Source organism: Schistosoma mansoni, chromosome 1 (assembly GCF_000237925.1).
Source record: "Schistosoma mansoni strain Puerto Rico chromosome 1, complete genome".
Lineage (NCBI taxonomy): Eukaryota > Metazoa > Platyhelminthes > Trematoda > Strigeidida > Schistosomatidae > Schistosoma > Schistosoma mansoni.
The window spans coordinates 43,453,605-43,465,967 of record NC_031495.1 but is presented as its reverse complement, the minus strand read 5'-3'; the positions used below and the strand labels follow the sequence as shown (position 1 = coordinate 43,465,967).

General features: G+C 41.4%; 1 protein-coding gene and 1 non-coding gene across 2 annotated transcripts in view; one reads left to right on the top strand and one right to left on the bottom strand.

Moving 5' to 3' along the window:
• Positions 1-669: 669 nt before the first annotated feature.
• The window catches only part of Smp_160710 (putative upstream stimulatory factor), a gene marked incomplete at its 5' end in the record, with an annotated part of 34,031 nt that continues 22,337 nt past the window's right edge, over positions 670-12,363 (top strand). Inside the window, one exon of the mRNA XM_018794516.1 lies at positions 670-903. Coding sequence (XP_018648921.1) covers positions 670-903 — 234 coding nt within the window. The remainder of the gene's footprint in view (positions 904-12,363) is intronic.
• On the bottom strand, positions 6,374-6,439 carry Smp_tRNA_01076_Gln_TTG.1.1. Its single transcript has one exon. It is a non-coding gene (tRNA).

Sequence of the window (12,363 nt, the reverse complement as noted above, 5' to 3'; positions counted from 1 at the left end):
TTGCGAGAGGAAAGCCTTCACGGAACAGAACGCCTGGCCCCTTTAGTTTGTGTCCACTCTGTAAAACTGGGTCCCTTTTGTTGAAGGATTTAAACACCAATTTCGGCAGCCTAACTTGATTCTGTTTCAAGTCTGTTTGGTTACATAGTCTAAAATCCTTCAGCTTGTCGACCTCAGAGATATCCTGGAGCAATAAACTCATACAACGCATGTAAAACTGCACTTTTCCTAATTGATAACGTTCTGCTATTATAAATGCTCAGATCGTAAAGCAGAAGGATTTCATAATTTTTACCTTTTAAAGCCAAAGGTTTGAAGTTTGAACTGATTCCGCGATTACTTGATTTTGGTGTGCTCCACTTGGGTGGTTAGTTGCGGGGTTTAAATGGTTTGGTTGAGAGCTACATAAGATATTCTAATTTTATGCATTTTCGGCTACTGTGCTAGTGTTTTGCTTTTTAGTTGCAAATGAAGTTATCATCATGTCAGGTGAAAAGGGCTCACTAAAAGATAATAATTAGCTTACGTGTTCAGTTTCAATTATCTAACAAACTTGCGTACGTGATTTCTTGTCATGTGTCAGAGATATTCATTGTGATTTATTGTGATATTGTACAGCTTATATTTCATAAACCCATTTGAATCAGAATTTTTAAATTTGGAAATTCAATGATTACACCATTGGGTGATATGGATGAGGAATTTGATGAAGGGGTTGTTACAGATCATCATCACACACATGAAGGTTTTGGTGACCCAGGATGTCATCAGTACCAGAGTTTTGACAAGTCTGGACCAAACTGGGTTAATATGCTCAGGCAACAAGGTGCTTCGGTTGACGCAACTAGTCCTCAAACTTCACACCTGAGTCCAGAGGTACACAGTATATCAGATTTGACTTCCGTAAGTAAATATATGTGTTCTTGTTCCCACCTTTGTTAATGAATGCTTAGTTATCGTCTGACATAAATATGCGGTTGTATTAATACTGGCTTTAGATTGGTTAATAATATGGTATTTAAGTACTACTATTATGATTTCTATCACGACTGAGCCACTATAGTTATACGTCATTTCTCAGTGTTGGGACTCGCTTAATAGTAAATTTAATGTTCATTTGCTTTGAATTTCACTTCGATTTCTAACTGATACCACTCAGTTTCCCATGGGTTTATCACAAAACTTGGGGCTATGTTCACTTCATAATTAACAATAGTATATGCTAATTTTCACTGAATAGATTCGGGTGCTGCAAGTTATTTTATCATAAATTCGCTACGTACTGAAAAATATCAACGTTTTGTAGTGCGTTGCATCTTTTGAAAGTTCTGTAAGGGCAGAATTATCATGTAGTTCTCCTCACAAATCCTAACAAAGCAAGATGAATAATGTATACAGAACGCGAAAAAATTGTTGTTATTCACTGCTTTCTTTTCAGCCACACATACTTATGAGTTTAGCTCATCTCTCCGGATCAAACATTATATTACTATTTGGAAGTTATTAAACTTATTAACTTCTCTGTAGCTGAACGGAAAGCAACGAAATACATTGTGTTCACTGTATCCCGCAAATGTTCTTACTTTGTTGAAAAAACGGAAATCCCTAAAACTTGTACAGTGTTTGAACTCAAGGAAAATCCCGGTTTCATCTGTAAAAAGATGACATCTGTGTAACATGATTGTTACCTAACTTTCAGTTGTATTGGTCTTTCGGATTGCCCACTTTATACACTGTGGTCAGTTTGCTGTACAATGTTATATCAAATAAGCTGATATTCAGTCGACTAATAACTACTACTTTTCTGACTCGACATGCTATGTTAAAGTATAAGTTATCGAAAAATGTAGTTGCTTAATATTTGTATTCATGTCTAGACCGGTCACAATACTGCAATTAAATTAAAATCTAGACCTGAAATAAAAGTTACATCTTTTATCAATTTCCTGTTACTGTCGTAATCCTGAGACCTTTGTGACTGATCATATGCTGATGCCTGATAAACGTATGCTAAATAACATGCGACCCAAAACAATAGATCAGTTTAATTTTTACTCTTGTCTCAAGAAGTTAGTGGTTGAAGATAACCAAATCAGTGAACTTGGTTCCCTCCTACAGCTGTGATTTTGTGAACTTTAACTATTAGAGCTCCGTTGAAATTTCATGCAATCTGAGTTCTTTAACTGGGCCCAGTAGATATTAAAAACAAATAATTTAAACAATCCCAGTCAGTGAGGGTTAATATATCACTTTTATCTGGTTCCTCGCGTATAGGTTGGTTCATAGTTATTTTTATATAATAACGAGTTGCTGAGTATATTAGTATAGTCGTCAATCGTAAAGAGTTTTTCTTTGTATTTTGTTGTGAAAGTGGATATCCTTGTTATTTTTATTTATTATTTATTTAAACACATATATTGGTACAAAAGGGCACCAGATACATATGCGCCACACAAAATAATGAAAGTAGGAAGAGAAGGGATGAAAAGGTAAGGCGGACTGAAATGTACAACCAGAAGACTCTTTCAGTTAAGAAAGTTAGAACCACTCTTTATGTAGAAAGTAAAAGAAGGTTGCAGCAGGACCGCCACTGGCTTCTATTCTGAGCCATATCTGATAACGTCTCTAGCCACTGTGTTGCACCATCTCTCGGACCCCATCCAGGGAGTCGTGAAGGTCCAACAGAAGCTAGCCCTTTGCAGCTTTCTTTCATGCCATGACACCATGTCATACACTGACCTCCTCTCCGCTTTTTCCAACCAGTCCCAGAGTCGGCAAATAATGCACGACGTGGAAGTCTCTGGGACGACATTCGTAAAACATGTCCAAGCCACCGAAGTCGGTGTTTCAAGATGGTGACACCAATTGAATTATCGTCTCTGCGCCCGAACACACGATGCCGAACCTCTGCATTACTAACATGGTGTTGCCACTGTATGTCAGCAATCCTTCGGAGACAACGATGATCGAACACAGAGAGACGTCTAACATCCTCAACTCGGAGAGTCCAGGTTTCACAAGCATAGAGCAAAACTGCTCTCACCGACGCGTTGTAAATCCGACCTTTTACAGCCAGACTAACATCACGAAGGCGCCAAAGATGGCCCAGATTGGCATAAGCCGCTCTGGCTTTCGTTATACATGCATCAATCTCATCACTCACGCCACCACCAGCACTTATATAGCTACCTAGATACACGAACTTCTCAACTACTTCAATCTGCTCACCATCCAGGGTGAGTACAGGATGAGAATCCTGCCAGTCTTGTAGGAGTACTTTGCACTTGGAGGGTGCAAAGCACATGCCGTACCTGCGGACACTGATTGCCAACTGATTAAGTGCGGATTGCATGCCTTGGGCATTATCGCACAGTAAGACAATATCATCCGCATACTCGAGGTCGAGAAGTCGTTCTCCAGGCAACATATCCACACCGCCATTACTTACATCCATCAGAGCTGTTTCCAGGATGTCATCGATGGCAAAGTTGAAGAGGAATGGTGAGATCGGGCAACCCTGCCTAACCCCGCTGCTCGAATGAAACAAAGGAGAAAGGTGGTTGTATGCCCTCACTCTGCCTGAGGTGTTCGTATACAGGGCCTTTAAGATGTTAATGAACTTCTCAGGCACACCATTCTTCAATAGACAATCCCAGAGAACAGTCCTGTCCAACGAATCGAAGGCAGCCCTGATATCAAGAAACACTACGATTATTGGCCTGCGATAAGTATGACGGTGTTCTAACATTTGGCGGAGGGTGAAGATGTGATCAATACATCCTCGACCAGAACGAAAACCAGCCTGCTCCTCGCGAGTCAATCGTTCTCGGGTTTTAAACAACCTACGAAGAATGACAGAAGCCAATAGTTTGGACGCAATCGGAAGTAGACTTATCCCACGATAGTTGTTACAGGAACAACGTGAACCCTTTTTAAAGATAGGGACGACTATTGACTCATTCCATGATGTTGGAACACTTTCTTGCTCCCAAACCTTTGCAAACAACACCGTCAGTTCCTTAGCCAGAAAGTCACCACCATCTTTAAAAAGAACCGGAGGTAAGTCATCTGGGCCCGGTGATTTGTAGCGCTTCAGGAGTTGGAGTTCCTTGCGGACTTCCGCCTCGTTTGGTGGATCAGTCGTCACCGGCCATGGAGAGCAGGACAATCTGGTTGATGTTGCCGGAGCAGCAGGCCAGTTGAACTGCCCTTCGAAAAATTCCGCCCATCGTCCAAGACGTCGAGAGATGTTAGTGATTGGCATCCCGTCATCCTCGTAGATTGTTTCACTCACACCAGACTTCTTGCTGCCAGTGGCTCGGATGAGTTGGAAGAGCTTCCGGCAGTTACCAGATGCAGCTGCTGCTTCCATCTCATTAGCACGCTCCGACCACCAGGCTTCTCGGTCCTTACGCAAGCTTTGCCCGATTTCATCACGTAACAGCCTTCGTTTGTGGTCAAACTCACGGTCACCCGGAGTAGACCGACAGGCTTCCATCAGTTGTAAGGAGCCAGAAGAAACCTAGTGCTTGTAAGCGGGACGTTTCGCGAAGCCGCAAGCGGCTTTACTCGCCATTCTCATGGCGTCGTGAAGATGCAACCAATGCTCATCTATACTTTTCGATGGGATGGTAGCTAGCCTAGAGGCTAGCTCCGCTCGATACTTACTTGCAACAGAAGTTGCAGCCAGTTTACCAACATCGATCCGTTGGTGGTGGTCAATCCTTCGGCCACTGAAAAGTAAGGTGAGATTGGCGCAGACCAGGGCATGATCAGACTCCAGATAGGTACTCCAAAAGGAGCGGCAGTCTTGTACACAACCACGCCAGCGGTAGCTAATCGCGATGTGATCAATCTGAGTCCAGGCTTGAGATGCAGAGGGAGGACGCCAGGTGGCACACCGGCGATGACTGTGCCGGAAGTTAGTGCTAGTCAGAAACAGGTTGTGGTCTGTGCACAGTTGCAGCAAACGGTCCCCGTTATCTGTCCTGCGACCAACAAGTCCTCATCGGCCACCTAAACGACTCTCTTCTGTGCCTAGATGCCCGACCTGAGCATTCAAGTCTCCGGCTAATACTACAATATCTGTCGAACGCGCTTTCTCGAGAAGAACTGTTAACTGATGGTAAAACTCATCCTTGATTGCATCCGGGCTGCAATCTGTCGGGGCATAGGCGGAGATGACGAAAAGACACCGATTCTCACGCCGATTTCTTCTCACTTTGATGGAACTTTCTAATCTAACAGCACATAACCGACTGTTAATGGGGATCCAATCGATTAGTGCTGCCTCAGCTCTAGCGCTTAGTGCAACACCAACGCCTGCAAGACCAGACGAAGATGCCACAGAGTCCCCGGATAAGCGCACGTGAAACAAGCTTTTCGAAGCGACAGATGGAGAACGAATTTGTAGTACTTCACTAGAGTCTTGAATACGGGTCTCGGATAGGCAGCAAACATCAACATTAAGACTTTCTAAAGACATGGCCAGCCCCATCTGTTGTCCGATCTGCATTAGTGTGCGAACGTTGAAGGAAGCCAGCTTGAACGGCGTACGTGGTTTCAGAAAGACTGCTTCAGTATTCGTAATCGGTGGAAGCATTCACTTTCAACCAGACAGTGACTGGAGATCGTTTAGATAGGACAGAGTTTCCACCATGGGCGAGCTACTGCATAAGTTGGAAAGGAAGGATACACAATTTGGGAATAAAGGGAGTGAAAAAGCGACGTAGTAAATAATAATAATAATAATAATCATAATAATAATGGTAATAATAATAATAGTGTAAATTGTCTTGCTTCTAATATGAGCGAGAATAGTATCGTCAATAGAATTCATCATTTCATTTATTTGTGTGTGGGCTGTGATACTGCCCGGGTGCCCAAACCGAAGCAGGTGGTTTTCTTAGGGGGCCACACCCCGAGCCTTTGACCTAAAGGTCTGATCCACAAGGCAGTGGAGCATCGTGAGGAGATGCAGTCCCATGGTAGCCGGTGACCAACGATTGATTCATGCGCCATTTGTTCCATCAGGATACTGAAGCCCATGTGAACCATTGGTTTGGAATCAGGGTTTTCCAACTCCCCTAGGTGGACCCTCCGCGTCCACCAACCCGGTTAAAGAGCCGGACATTCGCTTTTCGTCCCCTCACTTTCGTAAACACCTCCACCACGAGAAGGCAGTGAGTAGAACTTCCCTGGCAGAGGCTATATATTCGCTGGCCATGTGAGAGCATTTGGAGAGGGAGAGTGGACTCTCCCCACTCTCGGCCGTACCAGGGCATTTGGGGGCAACTAGCAGTGGAATCCAGGACGCGCGTTTCGTCCCATTTGGGACTCGTCAGCTGGATGTACCTGCATCTCAGAGTTGATGTTCACTCTGGGACTCGAACCCAGTACCCTCGCTTCAAACGCCATCGCGTTATCCACTCGGCCACTGAGTCCTGTTCATGTGAAATAGGAACATGTAACTGTTCTTAGATTGCCAGTCATACAACTTGCCAAATATATGCATCGGTTCAAGTTGTCACGTCATAGTACCACAGCGATATGGAGTTACTAAAATGGTACTAAGAGTAGTAGCAGTACCATTTGTAGCACAAAAGACTAAGAATAAAATATGGGATTTCAAAAGAATTTGCAGAACTAAAAGTATAAGTTAATTTTAGAAATCACGATCTAAGGGAAAAACCAGGAGTAAATACATATGCACCAATACGAACGACTCTAAGCCATATTATCTGATGTCTCCAACTATTGTTTTAGTAGTCACTCACACTCTAAATAAGTAGTCTGGATTCATCAATAGTCGCCGACTGATGCCACGTCTTTGTTTGGCTGCTCCTAACTTTCTTCCAACTGACATCAGAAAACATCTTGCGTCAGGGTAAGAGATGATAGGGCATAAGTAACACATGCCCCAACCACTTCAGTTGATGAAGACTAACTACCTCAAGCTTATTTGCTGTTTTTAAGCAGTACTGTGCTTCTAACCTTATCATTGTCCACTCGCCAGTCCCGACGTAGATGAGCATTGCTTCAAAGGTATCTGTGATTAAATAGCTTCTATTTTCAAAACTCGTTTCGCAGCCATAATGTGGAACAAAACCAACCGCTATGGAGTATATTCGACCATTAATTGGGTGGAGGATGTCTTGCCTACGCCTTACATGGTAGAATTTGTCAAAATTCGAACTACCTTTCGAAATCCGTGATATTTCGTCAGACACACCGATCACAGTTGATAGTATTTCCAAGATGAAGTAGTCAGCTAGCTCGACCACTCCACACTCAATCATTAGTTTCGAAGTGATACTTGCGACTTATGGGGAGCAAAACTCATCTTTAAAATCGTTCCGTGGTTACTTAGGGCTATTGGATGACTGGGTTTTGTCAGCGTCTTCATCAAACCATGTGTACCAAAACTTAGTCTCATGCCAAATAGTGTTAAATACGTGCTAATCTGAATTGTAATCATTATTCAATTTGAATAAGAAGCCTTCGTAATAAATATCTTTCCAGTATGTCGTAAAAGAATATCAAAGTAATCTATTTAGAGTGACTGATCGTATCAATTTTTCCATACGCCATTCAGGCATTTGTCTTGTAGGATATCGGTTCTCGGAATAAAACAAGTGAAACATATGCCATGGTGGTCAGCGTTTATGAATGCAGACTTAAAATATCCCTTTCTAAAGGGCTTTTGGATTTGTTATTTGGATGAATTTGTAGGAAACTAAATATATAGCTGTAAACCTCATTCAGTAACTTCTTACCTCTGCGTTTTGATAAGTTCTACTTCTTAAAGACCTGGGAAATCATATTTTTAATTAGTCCAGTTCAGACCAAATTTATAGAGGTGTAGCCCATTAGTTACTCGTGTCTATTCTGCGGTTGAAAAACGAACGAACTAGGACCTGCAGCAAGTGAATATCAGTTCAAGTTACCCTCATTCTCGTGAGCACATCAAAATCGAATCAGCGATGAGAAAAGCAATTGAATGGTTTTGTATAGTGACTTGCATAGAACAATGTTTAAAGTTCAGTGTTTAAAGTAAGATTGAAATTAAATGCATATGTACCTATTGTGACTGACTTTGAGCTTTGAGATCCTAACCATTAATTCCAGACCTTAGCCGTACTGTTCGATTCAAATGTTGACGATTTACTTACTTGATACCAAATCTTGGTCTCACCTTCAGATTTCTTTTGATATGCTCTTATGTTATCCACCACAACACACCGAAGTGGTGATTGAATGTGCATCAAACATTTCAGTCACTCCAGTCGATATAGCTTTATGGCTTCATTAACTAGTTTGTCCTCTTTATCTTTGATTAAATGTCAGCAATGCAACCCCCCCAAATGCCCTGGTACGGCCGAGTGGGGAGAGTCCGCTCTCTCTCTCTAAATGCTCTCACATGGCCACGCGTATATAGCCGCTGCCAGGGAAGTTCTACTCACTGCCTTCTCGTGGTGGAGGTGTTTACGAAAGTGAGGGGACGAAAAGCGAATGTCCGGCTCTTTAACCGGGTTGGTGGACGCGGAGGGTCCACCTAGGGGAGTTGGAAAACCCTGATTCCAAACCAATGGTTCACATGGGCTTCAGTATCCTGATGGAACAAATGGCGCATGAATCAATCGTTGGTCACCGGCTACCATGGGACTGCATCTCCTCACGATGCTCCACTGCCTTGTGGATCAGACCTTTAGGTCAAAGGCTCGGGGTGTGGCCCCCTAAGAAAACCACCTGCTTCGGTTTGGGCACCCGGGCAGTATCACAGCTCTCACACAAATCGAATGAGATTTGTGCGTCGCATATTTATCTGGTGCTTCCTTATCTGTTTAAATAATAATAATAATAATAATAATAATAATAATAATAAATTTTTTCTATTTATTCAACGAGGCAAGAAGCTTGACAATAATATGGTTTTTGGTAGTGTTAGTATTTCTTCCTCCTGGTATTTTTAACTAATTACTTTTGATGGTCGTAGCTGGTGTTATTGACCATAATATCGGTCATAAAAAGCAAGATTCGACTTAAACTAATGGTCTACCCGTCACCACAGTGGGAATTGTGGTCAAGTTAATTTGTGTGGATGAAGTTACAAATTAAAGCATGAATGCAATGGAGCATTAGTTCGGACACAGCTCCTGTAAAATTCGAACAGAATACAAACCAAAAGAATAACCTATTAATAAGGTAGTTTGTCTCTAAGTTACTAACGGATTATTTGATAAAGGATCAAGGAGAGAGGTGTGGGAACGTGAAAGTACACAGGAACTAAGAATGTTGTTAAATACTTGATTTCCTTAGTGTACCTTTGTTAATTCAAAGTTCATGAATAAATAATTAGTCGTTATACATCCACTATATCTATTATATTTTATACAATTGGTCGCTTATTGGTGTTATTTGTTTTTTAAGTATTTGAAATTTTGTACGATTTTCAGTTTCGAATGTTTTTGTGTTGAGTACTTTTGCATAATGTTTAACAAAAATGTTGTAAGTATAAATCTACAGTTAGAATTTCTTAATCATTTTCCTCACTAAGTTTTGCAATCTTATGTCTTTAACTCTCTGATGGGTTCTGTGATTGTGGAAAATATTGTTAACTGATATGTCAATTTAATCACGTGTATTATATAAAAGGTCAGGATTTAATTAAAGGACTGAAACGCTTTTTGCAATTCATGCTAAAGTTTATGGGTCAGATAACATGTGACGGCTATATTTACTAGCTATGTATTCTAGTTAATATGTTATGCTTTAAATATTTTTGTTAGACACCAGTAGAGTGAGAAAGCTCGATTATTCGTCTCATCTTTAGATTTCTTGAAGCCTAGTTGTCTGCTTAATACAATCTCCTCTAAAAGCGTTTGGTCTATCATCATTTCTTGAACAAATATTTTAGTGGTTCCCTGCTTTATTATTTATCAAGTCTCACACAGTTTGTTCATTTTTCTATACAGAAATATGCTAGGTCAATAGTAAATGTCTGTAGCTGTACAAGTTCAATAAAGTAAACCACTTCAACAGCTTATTTACAGATATCGCGTTAGAGTTTTAGGTCATAGCAGCTCACATACAGTTGAGTTTGTTTACATCTAATTTGGTTAAGCCCTTTTGTTAACTTATGTAACGGACAGTCATTCGTAGAATAACAACCTATCTATACTATTGTACCTTTATTATGTACGCTTGAGCATTGTTTACTGCCTACGCACATATTTTGCTCCCTATCCAAATGTAAATTGTTACTCCAGGACTGGCCTGCGTCAACACCTGAACTAAGGATAGGGAGTGAAGTAGTCGAACGCGTCGACAACTTCACTTATCTTGGAAGTCTGATCAGCCCTAATGGGTTGGTGTCTGACGAAATCTCAGCACGGATTCAAAAAGCTCGTTTGGCTTTTGCCAACTTACGTCACCTATGGCGAAGACGAGATATCCGTCTATCAATTAAGGGACGAGTATACTGCGCATCAGTTCGCTCTGTTCTACTTTACGGCTGTGAAACATGGCCATTAAGAGTAAAAGATACTCATAGGTTACTAGTATTTGACCACAGATGTCTTAGAAATATTGCTCGCATCTGGTGGGATAACCGGGTAAGTAATAGTGAGGTTAGACGCAGGGTATTAGGGAACGATGGTAAATCAGTTGATGAGGTCATGAATCTTCATCGACTGAGATGGTTGGACCACGTGTTACGTATGCCTGAACACCGATTACCACAACGCGCTATGATGACTATTATTGGGGATGGTTGGAAGAGAGTTAGAGGCGGCCAAACCAAAACATGGCATCAGTGCTTGAAGTCACTAACTTCTAGTCTGAGCCATGTTGGCAGATACAGACTACCTGGTTGGGGTCCGCGTGACTATCGTAACCAATGGTTGGAGACTCTAGGTGACATGGCTCAGAATCGATCACAATGGCGTAGGTGTATACACTCTTTATCTTCCCTTAAACCTTGAGATTAAAATTGCTTCATATCTCTCTTCCTTCCTATACTATATCCTTATATACAATCTTTCTTTATATACTACCACCTCCACTAAATAAACTACTTCTATGAATCCGGTGTTGATCTTGTTGTGCTAACGAGGTATGGCAACTTGGACCGATGCATATATGTGCCTGGTCCTACGTTGTAGCTGACTGACTGACTTACTATTAATCGCTTAATTGATTCGATGATTCATTCATTTCACTGTGTATATATATGTACATCTTAATCCTATTCACCGACTCGTTGTCTCGCTCGTTGACCCGGTCACTCTCTTGCTCTCTCATTCGACTTGCACGCTCACTCGCCTGCTTAACGTCACTGCTCTTTAATGCTTGCTAGAATACTGCACTTAACAGCAATATTTGTTTATAAATAATTATTGTTTCACTCTCAGACCTTGTTTACGGTTTAGTAGATCATAACTTCGTTTATACGATAATGACCAAAAGCAGTATTAACCTATTCAGGATCACTTGCCTACAGTTTGAGAAGTTGTTACTAAGTTAGTTAGGTTGAGACTGACCTATAAAACAAATTATTGTAGGGTAATTATTCACTGAATGAGAACTTATTTATTTATTTGAACATATAAATATTGGCACAAAGGAGCACAGAATACATATGTGCCACACAAGTCACTTGATTTATATGTGGGCTGTGATACTGACCGGGTGCCCAAACTGAAGCAGGTGGTTTTCTTAGGGAGCCACGCCCGGAGCGTTCGACCTAAAGGTCTGATCCACAAGTCAGTGGGGCAACGTCAGAAGATGCAGTCTCATGGTAGCCGGTGACCAATAATTGGTTCATATGCACGCCATTTTTTTCCCTTATGATCCTGGAGCCCATGTGAACCATTGGTTTGGAATCGGGGTTTTCCAACTCGTCTAGGTGAATTCTCCATATCCACTAACCTGGGTTAAGCGTCGGACATTCGCTTTTGTCCTCTGAATTCGGTAAACAACAGCATCACCGCGAGAAGACAGTGAGTAGGACTTCCTTGTCAGTGACCGTATACGCGTAGTCATGTGAGAGCATTCCGAGAGAGAGTGGACTCTCCCCACTCGGCCGTACCAGGGCATTTGGGGGCCTGAATAAGGAAAAATGCCACTTTTTTGTGCCAACCTAACTTTTAAAATTTAGTGACTAGGTTGTCATTTGATACTACAAATACATGTGCTTAATATTAAGTGCCTGAAGTATAACTATTTTTAACAGAAAATTACGAAAGACCGGGGTTAGTTTGCTAGCTGTTCGATGTACAAGATTTCTGTATTTCGTGTGAGTGTGATTTTTTTTCAAGATAAACGTAGTGTTTTCAAGTCGTTTTAAATAATTGACTAATCTCA